The sequence below is a fragment of the Mycteria americana genome, chromosome 1 (genome assembly GCF_035582795.1).
Source record: "Mycteria americana isolate JAX WOST 10 ecotype Jacksonville Zoo and Gardens chromosome 1, USCA_MyAme_1.0, whole genome shotgun sequence".
NCBI lineage: Eukaryota > Metazoa > Chordata > Aves > Ciconiiformes > Ciconiidae > Mycteria > Mycteria americana.
In genome coordinates, this window is record NC_134365.1 from 96,563,238 (window position 1) to 96,584,214 (window position 20,977).

Consider the following 20,977-nt stretch of genomic DNA (forward strand, 5'->3'; position numbering starts at 1 on the left):
GAAAGCAAGAGACTCGTTCAGCTGTGTACTGACAACAGAAGTTGTCAGCCTGTTCAGGAATAATTTATTTAGGAATTGACATCTGTCTCTTCTATATGTTCTCAGATATTCCACTCTCATGCACACAGATTAACAGAAGCAAAAGATTCTGTGGCACCTAATTAATGACTTCCAAATGAATGAAGTAGCTAAGGTTCCTGTATATGTGGCTGTAGTGCAAAGAATTGTACTTTCTCTATTTCTTGGAGAAATTGCTGAGTCTTGCAGATTGCTCCCCTGATACAGGATGTATATATGTGTGTCTGGAGTTGATTGGTGGTATTTATACAACTTTGGCAGAAATGATGAAGCACCACTTACGTAGGGAGGCTCAAGAACTACCCTTTTATAGTACCAATAAAATAAAATGAGGTTTCATTGTCCTGCAAGTTTCTCTGGAAGTGTGATTTTTAGAAATTTCCAAATAGCTCCTGAATGGTGCTGCTGCTGCCCTTGGCAGACTGTATATTGCATGCCGGACATGCAATATAAGATTACCAATCTTTAAATTCTTCAGGCATGAAGTGTCTGGCACTTCTACTATCACTAACTTAAGTGAAACACACAACAAAATGAGATCTAAAATCCAGACAGAATGAGCTACTTTCAAAAACTGGCTTCATAGTAAGGTGATGCTGTAGCACATCTTACTATGTGCTATGTGCTTACATCTTAACTACTCAGTAGTTAGCACAACTTTTTTTCCTTTCCATTCCTTTCTAGTATGATTTGACAGTAAGTTCTTTAATATGGATGGATTAGAGGAGTATTTTTCCTTGCATGTGTTCAAGAAAGCCTACAACAAAAGGGAGATTTGAGATTTGCATGTCCATTAAATTGTGTGAGACAGATTAGAAAGTTTTTCTATCTAGCCACTGGAAACAAGACTGATTGTTCCAAGCTACAAGGGGAAATTTGACCTTTCTTAGTGATGTGTCTGTAAAAGAAAAGTCTCAATGTCTTTTTGAAAGTTACAATATTCTATTTGCATTTTATCACCTAAACGTGTAAGAGTGTTCTTTTGCTTTTCTCATCGGAAAGGTGTGCGCTGTTCATCATAGAAACGCAGTGCTGGTATTGTTTCATGCTTGAGACGGCTGAACCGCAAACTACTGAAGAGGATGGTTTAAATGAATGTTAGGCATGATCTTTTCTACTTTTCATGGGAGAAATTTATAGTTTAAGTACAGTTTGGGTCAGAGAAGAGACCCAAGCTCTCCTTTGTCTTTGACTTCCAGCAGCATAGGCTTAAGATGCAAAAGTGTGGGGAAGAACCAAAGATACATAATTGGTGCATTATTGGTATTCCTGGGTGTAAGAAATAGCATTTGTGTGGTTACTGCATTGCAATAACAGGCCCATTAAAATGAGAAATAATTAACCACCAACTATGCTATATGGTGCAAGCATTTTTATTTTCCTTAAAATGCACTCAGAACAATGGATCTGCCCATGCAGGTGAAAGCTACTATGATTTCATGTTCAAAAGGCCACTGTATTAGTGTATCTGCATAATATTTTCAATCTGTAGATGAGCAAACAGTTGCTTACCCCTGTCACAGGATAGGAAAAGCACAGAACTGGTTAACTGGCTCATTGTTTTTCTTTAGGACATAACCTAAAACTGACTGCCACTTATGTTGAAAAATAATTTTATATGTCTGCAGTATAAAGAGTTTTGAAATACTAGCCGCAAATATTGCCATGAATAAAGACCTAATATATATTTGTTGTTTTTACTGTTGTTAATATAATAAGTTCCATGTATTTTGTAATGTGTGTGAGTACATGCTTGTGAAAAGCCAGTTTACTAGCAAAGGAATTAGTATTTTTCCTGTCTGTTAAGCATGTTGTGACTAATAAGGAATCGTGACATTTAAATGTTTACTAACTAATAAACCAAGGCCATACAGGTTTAGAGTGATAAATCTTTCACTTACTCTTAGGTTTATAACATGCCTTTGGAAAGAAACTGGGATTAAAATGATACCCAAACCATACAGTTTAAGTTACCTCTTTGTAACATTGGACAATTGTGTTTCAGGTATTAGAACAACAGTAATTTAGGAAAGTAATTTATCAGCTGTCACCCAAATGGAAATAATATTTGTCGTGGGATGGAACAAAGTGTTTTAAAGCAAGTTGCTAAAATTGGATGAAGAAAAACATGGCTAAACAACAGCTTTACAAATAGAACTTTTGATTTTACTGAAGCAGATGTTCTGCTTACCTTTTCCAAAGAAGATGCATAATTTTGATTCAAGACTGCTAGCAAGAAGAAAAGCCGCAGTTTGCATCTGTTTGTGATTCTCTATATACCAACAGCACTTTAGCTTTTAGAACATGCAGCTATCTTCCAGTGTGCTCAGATTATGAAGAGAATAGGTTTTGTTACTAGAAATTAGGTGCTTTTGTAAACGGATTAATCAGACCTAGTTAAGTACCACCGTTTATTTTTGCAACGTCACTTCAGTGCATTGGACTTACTTTTCCATTCAGTCTTGCATGAAGTACATTTAAGAATTTTGAAATTTAGTTAAAATTCTTAAATATGGTACAATTTTTGTCCCTAAAGCTTAGCTTACCTTTTCTTGTTTAGTAGAGGAGCTACACATATTAGTGTGGGATATGAAACACTTTCAGACTGACACTTTTAGCTGTCAAAACAAACATTTGTCAATACAAATTATGTTGATCATTGTAAATTTGTACAGTGTGAAATCTTGACATAATGTTAAATCTATCGTAATCACTTGGTAGGAACTGTATACACAGGCATGAATTTTGAAGCGTAAAATGGACCTACAAATAATAAATGTATTTGGAGTGGTGTCGAAGATATTTTTTAGCAGCATATCTAATCTGATTTTTGTCTTTGCTATTTTTGCTTACGTTACTTTGTTCAAGATCCTGAAAGGTCCTGATTGCTTCTTTCAAAAGATCTCTGGACCTTCTAGGGTCAAATCTTGAAAATGATAATGCTGTTCCTGGCCTACTCATTTCATGGGACTAAATTCAATAAATAGGCTTTTTAGCCTCCGGTGCTAACAAAAATAAATCAGAGCTGTTATGAGGCTTATTTTGTGGGGCTTATGTTATTGCAGGTGTTAATTTTGCTGGATGTGTCCCTGTGCTCAGGAATACTTTGTTTCATCTTGATACAGTAATTTATAAAGAGCCAGTGATGGTGGATGTTACTTAAAGAACATTCTTATTTCCAAAACAATGCACAAATTCTTATACTTCTTGTGCTGCATACTGGGGGAAATTCGTGTCTAGCTGTTGAGTGAATAGGTTTATCAGTTTGCTCTTTATAATTTGATTTTGAGTATACACAATTTGTGCTATTTTTTCCACTTGTTAAACACATCTTCTTTAGTATTGTTACTGCTGTTTAAAATTAATTCTCAAATGTTAGGTAGAGGGCTCCAGGCTGGAGTTGTAATTTATTTGTTGTACAAATCCAGAAAAATTGAGCATGTTCTCTAAAGAGCTGTAAGAATTAATTACAGCATTAAAATTGTGGTACAGTGGAAAACAATGCACTAGCAGTTTGATGATGGTCGGACCTGGCAGTTATTTTCAGTAGAGTATTTGCTGTCCATTGTCTTTCCACTTCTGTTCTTTTTCATCATGTTGTGAATACAGTAACAACAGTAAAACTGACGTGCTCTTGTTTTATTGGCAGGTTTCTCCCTCCTTTTCAGAACCTGTTTTCTTCTGTACGTAGGTGTTGAGGGAACATGAAATAGCAGGGACACTTTCTGTACTGTCTCCAATTTTTTAAGTCATTATGGATGAATTTTTATCTCATTGAGGAAGTTGTAGCAGCTCTCTGGTCACCTGTGATGAGAAGCTAAACATTAGGCAACATTAGTTGAATGGTATTTTCTCACAGTTGCTGTTTCATCTGCATGTGACTTACCTTGGAGTTTTCTTGCAACATGATTAGTATGGTTAAAAAACAAAAAAATCTTAAACCACTGCTAAAAACCAGGATGACTAAATCACCAGTGAAGCTTTGAAGATGAACGTGCGTAGCTGATTTATTTTTGTTCTTTTGTAGGTGATGGATGTGGACACACTGTTCTGGGCCCTGAAAGTGGAACTCTTGCTTCAATAAACTACCCACAGACCTCTCCCAATAGCACAGTTTGTGAATGGGAAATTCGTGTGAAGCCTGGGCAGCGAGTTCAGCTCAAATTTGGCGATTTTGATATTGATGACTCAGATTCTTGTCATTCCAGTTACTTAAGAGTTCACAATGGGATTGGCCCCACCAGGACAGAGATAGGTAGGAGCTTTTATTATGGGTATTTGAAAGCTATTTTCTTATATAGAACTTGGATATATGGTTGGTACTTCTGTTACTTTAAATTTCTCCTTGTTTACCTGCTCTGAGCATAGAGTAACTATGAGGTGTATGGTATTAGTTAAGTTCTTTTTTATAGCCCTAGAAAACTGTTATAATTCAGTTGGATATTGCTTTGTACAGTGTGGATTTCGAGTCTTATGAGAAGTGGTGAAAAGAAGGAAGTGTTTATTATTTATAGGAATCTCAAGTAAGGTAAAGAAAGGAATTTCAGTAATTCTGTAATCAGAGTTGTGTTTTTCCTGAGCTTCATATCAAGGAAACCCTGCAAAACTTAGAGTAGTGTTGTGTGTACCTCACCACAGTAGGAAAACAGCCATCAGGGACCAGTTTTAGTATATTTACTACTGATAGTACTGCTAGAAAGCACAGCTAAGGAAAGATTCTCCTGTATGCTATACAGATCTTCGGTACAGAGAGAGGGAGTACAGGTGCAATTGTAACTATATAAAAATAAAAGTGGTAAAGAGAACAGTAGTCTGATTGTCTCTTTCTCTGGTGACATGCTCATTTCAAGTACGTGTACCATTGTTGCTCAGCAGAACAACTCTGTTCGGAATGTCAGAGTATTCTTAATGTAATTATTCTTAAGTAATTGCATGTTGTTTACTGTTATTAAAGTGTATGTAAATATCTGTCTTCTTGACACAATTCCTGTATCCTAAAAATGTACTGAAAAATGAGTAATAATGATAGCAGAACATCCTACATTTTGTTCGTGCATACAACAACTAGATGCTAAATGCAACACAGATCCTATAATAATCTCTGATTCTTTGGTTCTTCAGATTCTCAAAGGAAACTCCACTGTAATGTTTTTGGTTTTTTTTTCCTCAGACATTTCCCAGTATCTTGCAAAGTTCTTGTAAGCAGTGGAGAGGGAATTGCAAAACTATGAGGATCTTCATTAAAAAAAAAAAAAGTAAAAAAAAAAAGTAGCATATATATCTTACCTGAAATGCCTCTCTTTTTATATGGAGTAGCTCTGATTTGAGCTATTCCTCTTGGTGGTATTAAAGGATGTCAGGCTTCAGATGTTGTGTAGTTCAAATATCCCCCACCTTCTGATAATGTGTGTGGTTTGATTTTTGTCCTTTTCAAGAGGACAAATTGAATTCCATGACGGTAAGGCAAGGTTTTTTCCAAACAGCAGTGTGACATTATCATCTATGTCAAGGTATATGTAGGGTTTTAAGACCCTTGTTTGCATAAAACTCAAAATGAATTGTCATTCTTCCTTCACTAAAATTAGTTGTTATTGTGCAGATTACTTTTATTTTCTTTCTTAAAGCTTTAATCTGGAGAGAAAGAGAAGGAGAGATTTACTTCACCAAGATTGTTTTTGTGCAACTCAAATGCTGATCCTGCTAAATTGAGTCTTTTTCTAAAGAGACTAGTTGAATGTTAGCTTTGTTAACCCTCTTTTCCAACTGTTACCTAGGTAAGTGTGTGTGAAAATAAGTATGTGCTTGGAGCCGTTGAGCCAGACTTGGTCTAAAATAGGAAATGCTGAAGTCCTTAAATGGCAAGGAACATCCAGTTCTGATAAGTCTATTATTCACTTTTACAAGTGACTTAATGGGTTCAAGTAAATTTTCTACTTCATTTGTTTCTCTTGACTTTCAGCTGTTCCCAGCTGGTGTAATAGCACAGTATGCTGAGCAAATGTGTGTATTGTTCTGCTCTTAATAAATTAAATCACAGAACAAACAGTGATATTAACAGTGGCAGATACAGATGATGCAGATTCTTGAATGTTCATGTTTGAAGCAACAAACACTGGAGAGATTAAACAGCAACCTGAATTTGTTTGGAAGAAATCTGGATTTATCCTCAGTTTTTCCATTCAAGACTACTGACATGGTCTAACATTAAAATACTTATATTACATAAAAACTGAAATTCAGTGATACCTACTTGAACCCAAAATGGCTTAAAATGGCTGATTAGATTTAAAAAATGAATTGTTAGTGGGTTAGTTCATTGATAAACAGAGAAGGTTTCTAGTGAAGCTTTTAAGGGCTAGTTCTCATTCCAAGCCTTTTGAATATTTGTCAGTAAATCAAAAGAAGATTCAAATCCTTGGTGTTAAGTTTGTCTCTAGTTTAAGTAAGATCTGGAGGTGTTATCTATTAGATTTCATCACAGTGCAATCACTGTGTGTCTACAGTCACAGGTACATATTTAATACATACAGTGTACGCCCAGATCTATAGGAGCAGAGAATGTAAGCTACTGTGGGGGTTCCCTCTCCTGCTGTAAAGTTGCTGTACAAAAGCACTTGGGGTCCTTCAATGCATAAATACAGGCAAAATAGTAATATTACATCTTCTGCACATACCATTGACAGAGGCGTCATGGCAGTCATGTTTTGTCCATTTCTAGTGCCTACTTTTTAAAAAGATTGCTAAAAATCTGGCAAGAGGCCAGGGAAGACTTAGAAAAATGATTTATAGTCTCAAAAGTATGTCTTGCCATGAATCATAAGGTCCATCAGCCTACAGTTTGTCAAAGGCTGTATCTCCATGGTGCAAGCAGTACTGGATAGTTTATCCAAGCTAGATTTAAATGTCTTGCCCTGTGTATCTGCCTGAAGAAGAGGATAAATGGTGTCTTGAGGACAGTCTGACCTACCCTGAGAGGAGTCTCATGCTGGTCAATCCTGTAACAAGATCCAGTGGCTGAAAACAAAACTTAAGAAAAAAAGGAGAAGAAAAGTGGTAGTTGGAAAAATGATGCGGTTCATCATAGTGAATGCAATTACTCATTGAAACATGACTTAGAGCAAAACATGGGGCCAATGTGGAGCCTTGGTAAAAGGGAACTTCTTTGTAACTCTTGCTGATAACCAGTTTTAGTAGTGAATTGAGGTAAGGTTATATTTGTGTAATATTATAAATTTCATTGAAGTATTGTAAAATCTGTTTTCTTTTTTTTTAATTAGAAAATACCCTTGCTTTGTTAAAAAAAAATTTGAATAAGCAACATTTAGAAAGCTCAGAATAATGATAGGAATTTATATTTCTATTTTTTTTAAATTTTATTAGTATTTGAGAGTGCAGTTCACTTTTTAAAGGAATTTGACATACACATTATATTTGTGTTATATTTATATTTCTTTTGTATTATATTTATGAAGAACTCTGCCTGCAAGCCAGTGTTATTCCACTCTCTCTACTTCAGTATTGTAATTTGCCTTTAGTTGAGAAGGGAGCGTGGCTTCTTTTTTTGCTATTTTATGGTATGATAACATACTTCTTATCAAGAAAGCAAATAAATGAATAGTAAACTGAAACATATGCTGTGTCATTTGCTGGTGGTGATTATCCACTTTGATTATCCACTGCAGAATCTTAAATAGCATTAGAGATGGTTTACAACATTGAATGATCAAGGGAGCCTATAGAACAGAAGATACTTTTTTTTTTTTTTTCTTAACAGGTTAATAAACTGATCAGTATTTTATTAAAGTTTCTAGTTAGTAGGACTGGAGAATTCCATAATGACTTGGGTCTGTTTAACAGCCATTCATCCAGGTAGTGTCATTTGGTAGTAATTCTAGAACTTCATAGGGCAAATATTGTCAATATCTGCAGAATCCAGCATCTCAGTTTAAAATGTATTATTTTTGGTCATTTTGGATGGCAAGAGAAGTATCCAGATGCAGAACTTCTGTTAGGTTTTATAGGTGCAGCAAAACAGAAGGTGAACCAACTGGCAGTTTCTATTAATCGTACTCACATATGCTTGTATGTTAATGCTGAAGTGCAGTGAATCATGCATGCTGTTGTCCAAAATGAAGAAAAGCAGTTGACAGAAGCTATGAAATAGTTGACAAAGGAAGAAGTGCCCCAACAGCTGAGGGAAGAGAAGGGCTTTTTTCTCATTTGCTTCTGTAGATGATTCTCCTTGCCCTAACTTGATCCTTTTCCTTGAGAGATTTCTTGTGGTCTTCGAAGAACTGACTGCGAGGGTGGTGTGTGGCTAGAGGTGAATAGGATAAGTTCACATTTATTTGCAAGTATTAAGGGTATGAGAGACTCTCACCTGTTGGCAGTGGCAAAATAAATGTGGTATCCATACTCTGCCATTTGCTTTAAAGGGACAGTGACTACATTCTTTAGTGTCATGCACATGTATTTGGTTTTGAATATATGCCAGAAGTAATGTGAGCTTACACTGCAAAGGAAAAAAGATGCTTATTACATATGTTGGTTTTGGTCCATGTCTGTTCTCCCCCTTCTCTCCATAGGAAAATACTGTGGGTTTGGCTTTCAAATGGATGGTTTAATTACTTCAAAAAGGAATGAAGTCACAGTACAGTTCATGAGTGGAACACACACTTCTGGACGTGGATTTCTTGCAGCTTATTCAACCACTGACAAATCAGGTATTTATGATCATTTGGTAATTTTTTGGTGCTGGTAAAATTAGAGCTGCCTAGTAAAAACACAGAACTAATTTATTTATTCCTGTGTTCTCACAAATTAACTTCTAAAAATAAAGACTTTTAATACAGTCTGCCTGATACTTCTGTGTAGGAAATTGGACTGTTCAGTTACTATTTAAGTTACTGTAGTTTTGAAGAAATTGTATCAAAGGGTGCCCTGGATAGCAGGGCAAGAATCACAGTTATCTGTTATGAATGAAAGCTGCTTTGGATAAAGGACAAAATGCATTTTTTTCAGGTAGTAATCAAGGTGGCAGATAACTAAAAAATTTTCTTATCGAACTGTATATTTTATACAGACCAACCTTGTAGAAAATTTAATTTCAGTAACAGTTTCCTATACTCCCTCAGCTCTTTAATTATATAATCTGCTGACTACTTTTTTGGTTTTTTGCCATTTCTTGTTTTTTCCATGTTTTTGGTTATTCTAGCCTCTCAAGGAGGCTGCTGTATTTGTTTTGCATCTCCTTCCACTTGGAAGGAGTGGTGTATGTAAACGGTGAGTGACATATATGGTCCACAAGGAAATGAAGGATTGCCAGCAACTGCTTCACAAAGCAAAAGGCTTAAAACCCTTTCTAGAAGTCATTCTAAAAAGTGCAGATAAAGAATTTTCATTTTTAATTTGTATTTTGTGGGTTTTCTGATGCTTTTCTCTCTGTATTTTGGTCTATATGTGCTGATACACAGCAGACTGAACATAAAATTTGAGATATTGGTCATGGATGCCAGTAACATGGCACTCTAATGTTTGTTCCCTATCCTGCCTGGCTTCAGTACTGTACGACTGTTAAATGCTGAAAACACAGGCCTGTTTAGCTAGCTTATTAATTTAATTTTGTGAAAAGAGCATATGTTTGTGTCTCTGAATTATGTCAGGTTCTCTGAAGTATAGCTATAAATTAAAATTAAGCTGCACAAAAAATGAATGTTTGTAGTGTTTCTCTTCTTGTCTATGTCACATTCTCAGTGGATTTCCCAGTTACTCAGACAAATTATCAAGGTTCTACTGTAATACAAAATCCATTGCAAGAAAACCTAGTAGGAATGTGGGGTTTTTTCATTCTGAGACTTTTGGTTAAGCCACAGAGGCTCAAATGTATATTTTTGTGCACTTTAAAAAGCATACTCAAACTTGTTGTCTTTATCATCCTCTTGACCTAACATTTTTTCTTTCCAGACCTAATTACCTGTTTAGACAATGCAAGTCACTTTTCCGAACCAGAATTCAAGTAAGACTGATTTTACCTGTTTCCTCCCAATCTCTTTAATGAAGTCCTTTTAGTGTTTCTACTTCACTCTGTTACTCATACCTGATGCAGCTTGAAAATTGGCTGTCCAGAGAACTTAAGAAACAAACTAGTTAGGGTTAGAGCTGAATAATTTTGACATTTGTGCTCCTCCTTCCTTCCTCTCTCCCATTTTTGTTATTTACATGCAGTATACAGTAGAACCTCGTTAATTTGCACTAACACATAGGAGCTAATATCTCATTCCCATAGAAAGAACATTGCTTTTATAAACACATATTACAGCAGGTATACACCTTAAATACTGAAATTCATATTACAGTTATCTAAGGAGCACTAAACTAGGAAATATGTTAAAAATTACGAACCCATTTCACAGTTTGGTGTGAATTAATGAGGTTCTGTGGAGACATAAAATGCTGTACCTTCTGTTGGGGGAAACATATGTCATTTCCCTATTTTCTCCTTCTCCATTTCCATCTAAAGCAAGGACAGTGTTTAAAGCTGCGGACTGTTGTGAAGTACATAACCTTACTTTTTGGAGAACTTCACGCCTGGCATCATGAAACGTTTCAAAGTGCAACCTTTGCATTTCTCTTTCATTTTCCCCAGTTCCAAAATAGGGCTCTACTTGTAGGTTCTGGCCTTACTCAACATGCGTTGAAGTCTCTGAATCCCACTATTTTTGTGGTACCTGCAAAGTTGCTTCAGCTGTTGTTGAATTGCAGTGAAGATGTTAATAGTTTACTCCAGTTCACTGTTAAATCTTGAAGATTTAATAGTTTTTGTATGTGCAGTGTGAAGTGGCACTAGAACATGAACACGGGCTTGCATCAGAGGTGCAGATGTCTTACCTCTTGCTTTTCATGAGCTAGTGGTATTAAATTTGGCCATTTTTTTTATGATCAAAGCATTGCCAGGAGCTATTATAAAATAACATTACTTTTCAGATGTATTATTTAAGGATGCAAAACAAATAGTTATACAGGTCTCTAGTTTATAAAATAGAATTCATTAATATTGGTACTTACATGACTTTCAATTTAAAGAAGCCATGCAGTATTTATACTATAAAATGCTGGCTTTGTTAATTTATTCTATTGAGACTGGAAGTATAGTTTCAGCTGACATTTTTTTTTAAACTTTTTCAAATGTCTGTTTTCCTGTCATGTACTTCTCTTCCTGAGTATTTTTTGTCTGATTTGATATGTCTTCAATTAGGATATATCCTTAAATAATGATTTATGAATGATAACAGTGTATTGTTATCATTCAAAACATACAAGAGTTGTAGCTGCATGCATATCTTGACTTGATATTTTGTTCTCTTCCAGTAAGTATTGTCCAGCTGGATGTGTGATTCCTTTTGCTGATATTTCAGGCACTATTCCCCATGGATACAGAGACGTAAGTAAAAATACCGTGGGCTCACGTGAATTTTGGTAAAATACACACTGTATAATTACAAGTCAATTACAGTTGTTCACATTAGTTCTGCTGCCTGGGTTCTGCAATTTGTACCTCGTAAAGTGAATAGCATGGTACTAATTTTTTTTGCACAGCTGCTAAATGGCTGATGCTTCAGATGTTGCCATCTCCAAGAAATGAAGTAGTGTAGTAGAGACTCAAACGTTTTTGTAAGGCCTGCTGAGAAGGGTGGATCAATCAAAATATTGTTTTCTACCTCCTCTTTTGTTTTTGTTGGCTTTCTTAGGTTGGGAAATTCAGATTTATAAAGAGAGAACCCATTCTTTTAATGGTGTCCTCTTGTTTTTGACACTGTAATGCATCTCTAAACAGAGGGTCTCAGTGGTTATCTTAATTTTTTATTACAACATGAGAGGTGAAATACTATTTATGCTCAGCAGCTATGAAACCATTTGCAGTTGCTATAAAACCATTTGCAGTATAGAACCATTAATAGTTCTATAAACTGGAAATGAAAATCTTTAATAATGTGCTATTTACTTCGAACACTACAAAAACCTATACACTGTTTTTCTGATGTAAGCTTTTGTAACTGAATTAGCATACCTGCCATAGGACTGGAAGGCGTTTGTTTTGTTTATTTCTAAGTGATTATAAGTTTGCTAGCAATCTAGTAAAAAATTACGTGTTTGTTTATCTTAAAATACTCTTTTAATAATCCATTAGATCTAGCACAGAGGAAAGACAATTTTAACACTTTAGTGAGCACAGATTTTAATATTAAATATGAACCTAAAGTGTGCCTCTGATTTTCTTTTCTCAAATATCTGTAAATCCTAGGCTACCTGCTTAAATAATTACCCATATGTAAAAATGTCACCACAGCGTAACAGTGTTATATGTTCTGGTCCACAGTAAGTCCTCACTAAACGGCTGCGAGGTAATTTTTGTAGCTAGTAACATGATGAATTTGATTCTCTGCCTAACATATTTGCAACATCAGTAGGAGTTCTGCTTGTTGGGAGTTTTTTTTGCCAAAATCTGGAAAAACTGTTTTCTATGGAGGAAAAAGGAAACTTTAGGAAACAAATGCCCTGTGACTTTCTTTTTGTATACTTTATTGCTCTGAATAAAAGGCAGAGAATTTCCCAGAAGTCAAGGTGTGTGGAAAGAAATCAAATTGTCCAGCACTTTAGACAAAGTTTCAGGTAGAGATTTCTCATGCATCTCTTTCAAATGATCAAAAGCTGCTTGCTGCTTGAAAAAATACCCTAAGTCTTGATTCTTTTGTGTGTGACCCTAATGTCCACAGTCGTTGCGGACTTGGAGCACTCACTGCTGACGTCTTCTGGTGAGCATGGAGGAGAGAGCTGCATCTGCTGCAGAATCCCATGCTCTTACTTTCAAGGGAAAATAGGAAAGGAAAGGGGAGCTGCGTGCATGAGCAAGACATCATTACATTTATTTAGAAAGCTTTTGGGATGTTTTGGGGGGTGGGGAATAGGGCTAGAGTTTTTATGTGTCAATATACTGAGGAGAATTATGTTTGGAAAAGTCTTGGTGAGCAGGTTTTTTTGCCAGTGAGCTTGAGAGATAGGGACATCCTGGCCTGTTGCACCATGCAATTAGTTCTAAAGAGACCACAACGGAGAAAGTTGTTCTGTTTTTAAAATAACGTGAGAAAGAAAATCATCCATGAAGTCTTCCTTCTCTGGAAAGGACCTACTGATTCCATCTTAAAGAATTGTGGTGAGGCTCTATAGCACCCGGTGGATGGGTTGGCAGAGCAGTGCAGCAAATGTGTTCAGTAGCAACAGCTAGCAGTGGACTTTGTTTGCGGGAGCAACTGTTAACAGTGAATAAAAATCTGCAGTCATCGTCTGTTGTTTATCGACCTGGGCAAGTCCGCACTGGGATACCACGCTAGTAATAACCAAGCTAAATATGGTTACTGGAAGGTATATTGTGAGATACCCAGGTGGTCCTTCACAGACAGCTTGGGCCCACTCGATCTTCTGAAACTCAGGTTGATCCCAGTCTCATTGGATGCGAGCGAGGGGCTGCAGAATTGCCATGTGTCTTGCATACCGCAGTGCTGCACATTGCAGGAACACCTCTGAATAACTCTTGTCTATGCCTGTTGCACTGTGCGTAGCCAGTAATCCTCCAGAAACCTTGGTGCATGTGGTGGATGGGTGCAAAGCCACTGCTGCTAAGCCTTTTTTTGGAACTGGACTGTCTCTCTGCTCCGAAGCACTAGGATGTTTCTTGGTCAAGCCCCATTGGCCTGGAAGGGTTTGCTTCCCAGCTAGAGAAGATCTCCTGGGCTAGTTTTGGTCCAGGAGACAGAGGCATCTTGCTGTGCTCACTCTGTGCTGTGCCCAAAGGACTTGGTGTAGTGTTGTAGTCCTGCTCTTTATGGCAGGGCGGTGTGAGAAGCAGGAAAGGCCTTGACTCTGTGTAAGCACTGCTCAGCAACAACTAAAACATCCCTGTATTATCAACACTGTTTTCAGCACAAATATGAAACATAGCCCCATACTAGGTACTGTGGAGAAAATTAACTCTATCCCAGCCAAAACCAGCACACACAGCTAGCCTGCAAGCCAGGGAAATGGAAATGTCAGTGTGACATTTGTTAGTGGATCCGGGTCAACAGTCGTCCAGGGAGAGAAGGAAAGAACAGGATGTCCTGCAAACACTGTTTGCGTAACTGATCTCCATTGACCTGTACAACCTAGGTAATTGGCTTCTTTAGAACGAACTGTATTCACATATTACTGTGAGTTTACATGGATCAGAGTGCTGGATGGTTAAACCATGTTTAACCATGAGTTAAAATAAAAAACATAACCCATCAGTTAAAAGCTACAGCATCTGCAGTGCATCACTCCTTAATTGTGAGAAAATGAATAAACATACTTTCAATGTGCTTTCTGTTAAAAGGTTTCCTATGTATTTACATATTCAGCTTCTCTTGTCTAACATAATAGATTTATTGTAGGCTGAAAGTCTGGCTGTCTGGCTTTTTCAGACTGATTCACCTTGCTGTTTGTTTGAGCTTATTTAATTACAAGAGTTACATTCCAAATACATCTGGGCGAGGACACAGTGAAATGTAGGACCTTCCTTTTGTGTTTTAATAAATTCCATAATATACCAAAGATGAATGGTTTCTAAATAACGGAGACAACAGTTAAATAAGAACAGTATCTTAATGTAATAATAACAAAGACTATAACTGGACAATGTAGCATTTACAATATACGGTGTAGTACTTTATTTTCAATGTAGTATTAAATTTTTCTTTCCCCCCCCTCTTCAAGTCGTCATCACTTTGTATGGCTGGTGTTCACGCAGGCGTTGTGTCAAATACGCTGGGTGGCCAAATTAATGTTGTAATCAGCAAGGGCATTCCGTACTACGAAGGCTCCCTGGCTAACAATGTCACCTCAAAAGTGTAAGTGTACTTCCTGTCTTCTCCTTATCTTTAGCACCTTAGATCTTGGTAGTGTCTCATCGTGGGATTAATTTCAGCTAGTGGAGCTACATGTTCCATGGACAGGTTCTCTTCTGTAAGGTTCTCACAATGCTCTTTTGCTACAGTGTGATTGTATTACCAGATATTTTTAACCTCTAGACCATAAAGATTAATTTTCCAAATTCTGCAAGGAGATTTTATCTTGCAAAATGCATGGCATGACCATAAATTCCTAATGGTCTGTGGAAAAACAGTATTTTAACAGCAACTTTTTAGTTGCAGGGAAAAAAGTGTAACTTGTCATTTTGTCTCAGAAGTCCCGGGAATGAAAGCAATCAGATTGATTCTTGTTGTTATGATTAGCTTAATTTAAAAGGGAAGCATTTTAATGAAGTTTCGCTGGGCAGGTGTTTGTTTGAAAGCCTTTAACTCAGATAGTATCTCTGGACTAGATTTCAGTTGAAAAGGTGTTTGTACTGAAAGCGCTGCAACTTGGTGACAGAAGTGTTACTTTAATCGTGAAGTGCTTGTTTAGGCATATGTGCATAGGTTTCAGTGGCAAGCAGTCAGACAAGAAAAATAAATTGAAGATAGTTTGCTTCAATTTTCCTCACTGACTTCCGCAAAACAAATCTTCTTTTGTTCTCTGCAGGGGACCGTTATCTCCAAGTCTCTTCACATTTAAGACAAGCGGTAAGCATTATCACATGTATTACATGTTGATACTTTCGTACAAATTTTGTGAGAAGAAATAAGTGTGCAGGTATTTTATTTCTTAATTTTTGTTCTAGTTAGTGAGGCTACTTTTACTGCATTCCTCAGTAATGTACATTTTTCAATTGTTTTACCGTCTCATTTTGATGATCACTACATTTATAGATACAGTGATGTATAAACTAAGCCTTGCTTATCTGCAGAAAGAGATTCTTTCAGGTTATGCTCCTCTATTATAGTCTGGTTTAAAGTGACTTGACTCCCATACTTTAAACACCATGCTAAAGCAGAGCTGGGCACTTAAGAGTTGCTCTTTATTTGTAACAACTGTGCATTCTAGGTTTTTTTCCAGGTTTACTCCTTACACTTTCTCTGTTGCCCGCTAAGAAATCTTGCAGAAATCCCAAAATGATTCCTCAATTTTCTGCACCCCCCCTTTTTTTTTTTCCTCCTGTATTCTTGCAACTGAATGCTATGTGATAAATTACTTGTGTCTCTTGCTCTGGAAGGGCATCTCTTGGGCCTTGCTCTGTGTCAGTTGTGTTGCCATGTTTTGTTTCGTAAATGTGTACCAGGTTGCTGATTGATATAACAGGTGTTGCCCCTTTTGAAAGCTTTACTGCTTTGCATGTTTTTACTTTCTATCAATTACCCATTTTTCAAATAAATGAGCTGTAGTTTTCTAAATGGAAGCTAGCTTTTTCTGTAAGTCACTTTAAATGCCATCTTTGAATGGATGTTGGAAGTATTGTGAAGACAGTGGCCTTTCCTTAGTCTCTTTAACTGTTTTAATAACAATATTAAAAAAAACTAACAAAACCATTACGTCTGTTTTTCGTAAGGATAAAGTTAAAAACAAAAAAAAAAGGGGGGAAATCGTACACATACTCCTCAAAAGTAAACAAATACTTTTCCTAATATATAAATAAAAGTGATGCTGAATGGGGATATAAAGGCAGGAATCTGATGGGCAGGAGTGTTTGGAGATGGAAATGTATACAAACAGCAAAATTTAGAAAATATAATCCATATAATATTCAAATAATTTCTCTCCCAGACCTCTGCAAGAGCTGGAAGAAGGAATTGCATGTCTGGTGACCTTATGCATGGAGAATATTAAACACAGCGACTGAGGCAGGGTTTGTTGGGGTTTTTTGTCTTGCAAAATGTGATCTGATAGTGTATGTGAAAGTAACTAAATGGCCTAGAAATATGAAAAGATAGGAAAAAATGTTGATCTAGACTATCTGGATTTCAGTGACACATTTGAGAAATTATTGAATAAGCTAGAGACAAGATGCAGGTCTAGATTAAAATGTATATAGTTGGGTGGCCTAGGAGTTAGCTGAAGGAAAAAGATGTATGCTCAAATGAGGTTTATCAGAGTGCGGTATAGTTACTAGTGTGGTTCTTCCGTAATAGTTGGTTTCATGACTTGGTACAAAATAGAGGAATGTGTTATTAATGCTAGAGGTGTGGTCAGTGCAGAGGAAGACGAAACTATTTGTACAGGAAGACCTGGCTGACTGAGACTTGAGTAATAGAAATTAATTGAAGAATCACAGAGGAAAAATTATAAGGTCGGGTACGTAGAGACTGAGGCATTTCTGCTTCAATCGGGCAGCATGTTAGATGCAAATGACAGATGAGGGAAAGGATTCAGTTAGTGAAGAGCTGATGTGATCCTGTGCTGTAGCAGGTGAAGTACATCCAGTAGAGACAAGGAACTATTGATGCCATCGCACAGGACATTAGTAAGGCCTTGTCTGGGATCCAGTCGCACGTGGGCTCTGCCACCTGCACCTCCCTTGAGGGATAAGTGCCCGAGCTTGGTGCAGAGCAGGGCTTCAGGGGTGCCTGCAGGGAGAGGGAGCTCACAGCAAAAGGGAAACCAGGTTGGGTTGTTCAGGCTGGCTGACTGAAGGCAAAAATTGTTCTCTGCTGATACATCTAGGGAATACACGTGTGAGAGGGGAAAACTGTTGGCACCACAGAACAAGATTTTAGCAAAGAGCAAATGGATATCCACTAGCCACAAGAAAATTTAGCCAGGAATTTAGGAGATGTTTTTTAGCCATCAGCAGAATGGTGAAAAAAAATTACAACTAGTTTCAAGGATGTGTTTGAGCTCAAGGCCAGGATTATGACACGGCTTCCTACATGCTTTGGTGTATTGTTTGAATTAACATTGTGATACTGAGGTGGGCTTAAAAAACAAGAAGTTACATAGACACAGAAAAGGAACAAATGATCAAGTAGTCTGTTTCCCATTCCTGCATCAACCATACATACTCTTAAACCATGACAGCTTCCCCAAAGCTTCTTGTCTAGTGCTCTGTGTGGGTGGGGATTGAGAGAATATTCATATTATTCTTGATCAGGCATAAATCATGGAATACTCATGACCACAAATTTGGTTCCAGCATCACTGTTAGAAAGCAGAAGACAGTGTGTTTTGTTGGTAGTGTTGTTATGGCGTAAGTTTAGATGGCAGTTTAATATTTGCATGTAAAGTCTTAAACTCCAAGCAGGTAAAATCACCGTGTAACTTGAATTTTCATTTTGAATCCTCACCTTTTCTGTTGCTCAGGTTGCTATGGGACCCTGGGGATGGAATCTGGGGTAATCTCTGATTCCCAGATCACAGCATCATCTGTTCTTGAGTGGTCTGACCAAACAGGACAAGTGAACATTTGGAAACCTGAAAATGCCAGACTAAAAAGGGTTGGTCCTCCTTGGGCTGCTTTTATCAGTGATGAACATCAGTGGTTGCAGATTGACTTGAATAAAGAAAAGAGAGTAACAGGTAAGTGAATCTGACGTGGCTTTTAAGCAGCATTCAAGAAGTTTGGTTACTGACATCCCTTTTTCCAGTGCTTAGTCTTAGATAAAGTCCAGGTGACATTTAATTACCATTACAGCAAAGTTGGTTCTGTGTCCTAGCTTTACACCGAGGAGCCTGGAGTTGTACAGGTGGAGTTTCATAGTAGAAAACACCTGTTCCACCAGAATTTGTTGAAGTGTTCCCTGTGGTTTTATTGGATTCTTGATGCTTCCGTTTTCCTGCTGATTGTCTCCTTGGAGGTGCAAATCCATACCCAGTCAGCTCAGTCCACTGGTACCTCTGATGCAGGTGTACTGACTTAGGTTTCTAGGTTTTCCCTGCTGCCTGTCATGGCCGTAGTGAATCCAACAGTGGAGACAGGAGCAGTTGCAGTGCAATGTGAGAAAAGCAGCAGACAGAATAAACCAGCTGGCAGCCTCCCCTTCACCTCCTTGCCTGAAGTGGAACTTGGGCTGAGAGCTGGGGACGGTGGGCCCCTCAGCAATCTGTTGCACTTTCCCTCAGCAAGCGGACCCAACAGTGCAGACTGATGCAGCCAGAGTCTGGGTTAGGCTCTGCTCCTTCACAGAGACTGTGATGGACCATCTGTCATGATTTTAGTAGCTGTGTTTATTTGGAGAGACAGCTGGAGGTGCTGTTTCCCGGTCTGCTCTGGATGGTTTGCTTCACATTTTGGGAGGTGAGCGAGCTTGCTCATAGTTACCTGTTTCTGTTGATTGCAGTGTGGCCCATGCTAAGTAGTGGAGCACTGAGGCATTTGCATTTTGGGGTTAATCTCAGGGGTAGCCTAAGTAGTGGCAGTGCAGCTATTGTATCTTCTGTGCTGATGTTAGTGTTTTCTATTTTGATTTAATTATTCAGAGGTGATTCACTGTTGTTAATGGGCAGGTTTGCAATCTGACTTAAATAAAAAATAAAGTGGCTTCAGGTAGAGTGCTTCATAGAGTCCTGGGCTTTAAGACTATCGTGAAACATCTTCCTTTGATCAGTTTGGGTTTGTCTCTTTCTCAAATGCATGAGTTGGTCTCTGTAAACTCAGCTGCACTCCCTGCTATCAGCAGCTTGGCTTCCTGTCATTAAGCGACTCAGGTTTACCAGTAGCCTTTGTTATTACCTCCCTGGGGACTATTTGGATTTTACATTACTCCTCTAATTCCTGTGCTAATAAGCTTTTACAAAACAGCTTTCCTGTCTGAGTCATTCTGCAGTGCTGCAGTGTCCGCTTTAGGAAGCTACAGTTCTTTCAATGGTGCTTTTAGGTTGGCGGTACAAAAGCAGGGAAGAGCGGTGCTGTCTCAGCAACTGGAGACAGAAGTGGGCCATGGTCAAGTGAACAGGCCGTTTCCGTCAAGAAATGGGGGAAGAGTGCTTAGCAAGGTTATATCATGAGAATTAAAATACAAAAGTAAGTAAAATGATTATTAAGTTTCAGTTACTGTACAAGTTTCGGACCCTGGCACCTTGGATAAACTTTTCGAAATGTAACTGGAGCAGTGGAGATTCCAACTACGTAACTCTGGATTCCAAAGCTGATCTATTAATTTTTACAAACTGGTCCCAGTTTTTTGTCTAACTGGGCACTTTCATTTTCACAGGTATTATAACTACTGGATCAACCTTAGCAGAGTACTACTATTACATTTCAGCCTACAGAATTTTATACAGTGATGATGCACAGAAATGGACAGTATACAGAGAACCTGGCATGGATAAAGATAAGGTAAAAATACCACACACTTTCTAGGTATGTTCTAAGGACATTTCGCAATTGTAAATACGACTAATTTTGATACGGTGAGGAAGCATTAAATAACTTTCCTTTTCAGTGTAATTTTGAATTGTAAACAGCATCTATGCAGACAAAAATATGAAAATATGCAACTATGTAAAGATTTGAACAGTTCTGAAATGCAGAGATTATTTTTATTACTTCTTGGGGGTGGGAATATTCTATACCAGAAACTTCCGTTGCCAGTGGTAGGCTGTCTGGTACTGCATCCCTTTAAGAATAATCAGATTTCTTTCAAAATAGGTTGTATGTTTCAAAATTAAGGTTTACATTCTTATCCTCTTGTGGTTACAGAATAAATGTTAGGGGTTGTATAATTTTCCATCTTTTAGAATGTTTCTGTCAATTTTACTTTTTGACAAAATACTGGTATGTTTCTTTCTTGTATAATAGAACAGCCCTTGCAGAGGGGAGTTTTCTTAAAAAATGAAATGGTATGTTCAGATTGCAAATGTTTTGCCACACAGAAAAATTACATAATGTTAGCGGCAAGATAATCTCATTTTCCCTGTGTTTACAGTTTTGCAGTATTTAAGAGACAGTAAAAATGAGCAGATTAATGTCCTACGTGGTCTTCCCAGTGGTTCAGATCAGATTTTCTTAAACAAA

The 20,977-nt window shown here is 37.5% G+C and overlaps 1 protein-coding gene across 3 annotated transcripts in view; it reads left to right on the forward strand.

The window, feature by feature from the left end:
- The window catches only part of DCBLD2 (discoidin, CUB and LCCL domain containing 2), a 66,345-nt gene that overhangs the window by 31,484 nt on the left and 13,884 nt on the right, over positions 1–20,977 (forward strand). For all 3 annotated transcript variants that reach the window (XM_075513656.1, XM_075513664.1, XM_075513648.1), the window contains 8 exons: positions 4,106–4,333; positions 8,664–8,801; positions 10,042–10,093; positions 11,446–11,518; positions 14,866–14,999; positions 15,673–15,713; positions 18,325–18,540; positions 20,175–20,299. In XM_075513656.1, coding sequence (XP_075369771.1) covers positions 8,690–8,801; positions 10,042–10,093; positions 11,446–11,518; positions 14,866–14,999; positions 15,673–15,713; positions 18,325–18,540; positions 20,175–20,299 — 753 coding nt within the window. In that variant the 5' untranslated portion in view covers positions 4,106–4,333; positions 8,664–8,689. The remainder of the gene's footprint in view (positions 1–4,105; positions 4,334–8,663; positions 8,802–10,041; positions 10,094–11,445; positions 11,519–14,865; positions 15,000–15,672; positions 15,714–18,324; positions 18,541–20,174; positions 20,300–20,977) is intronic.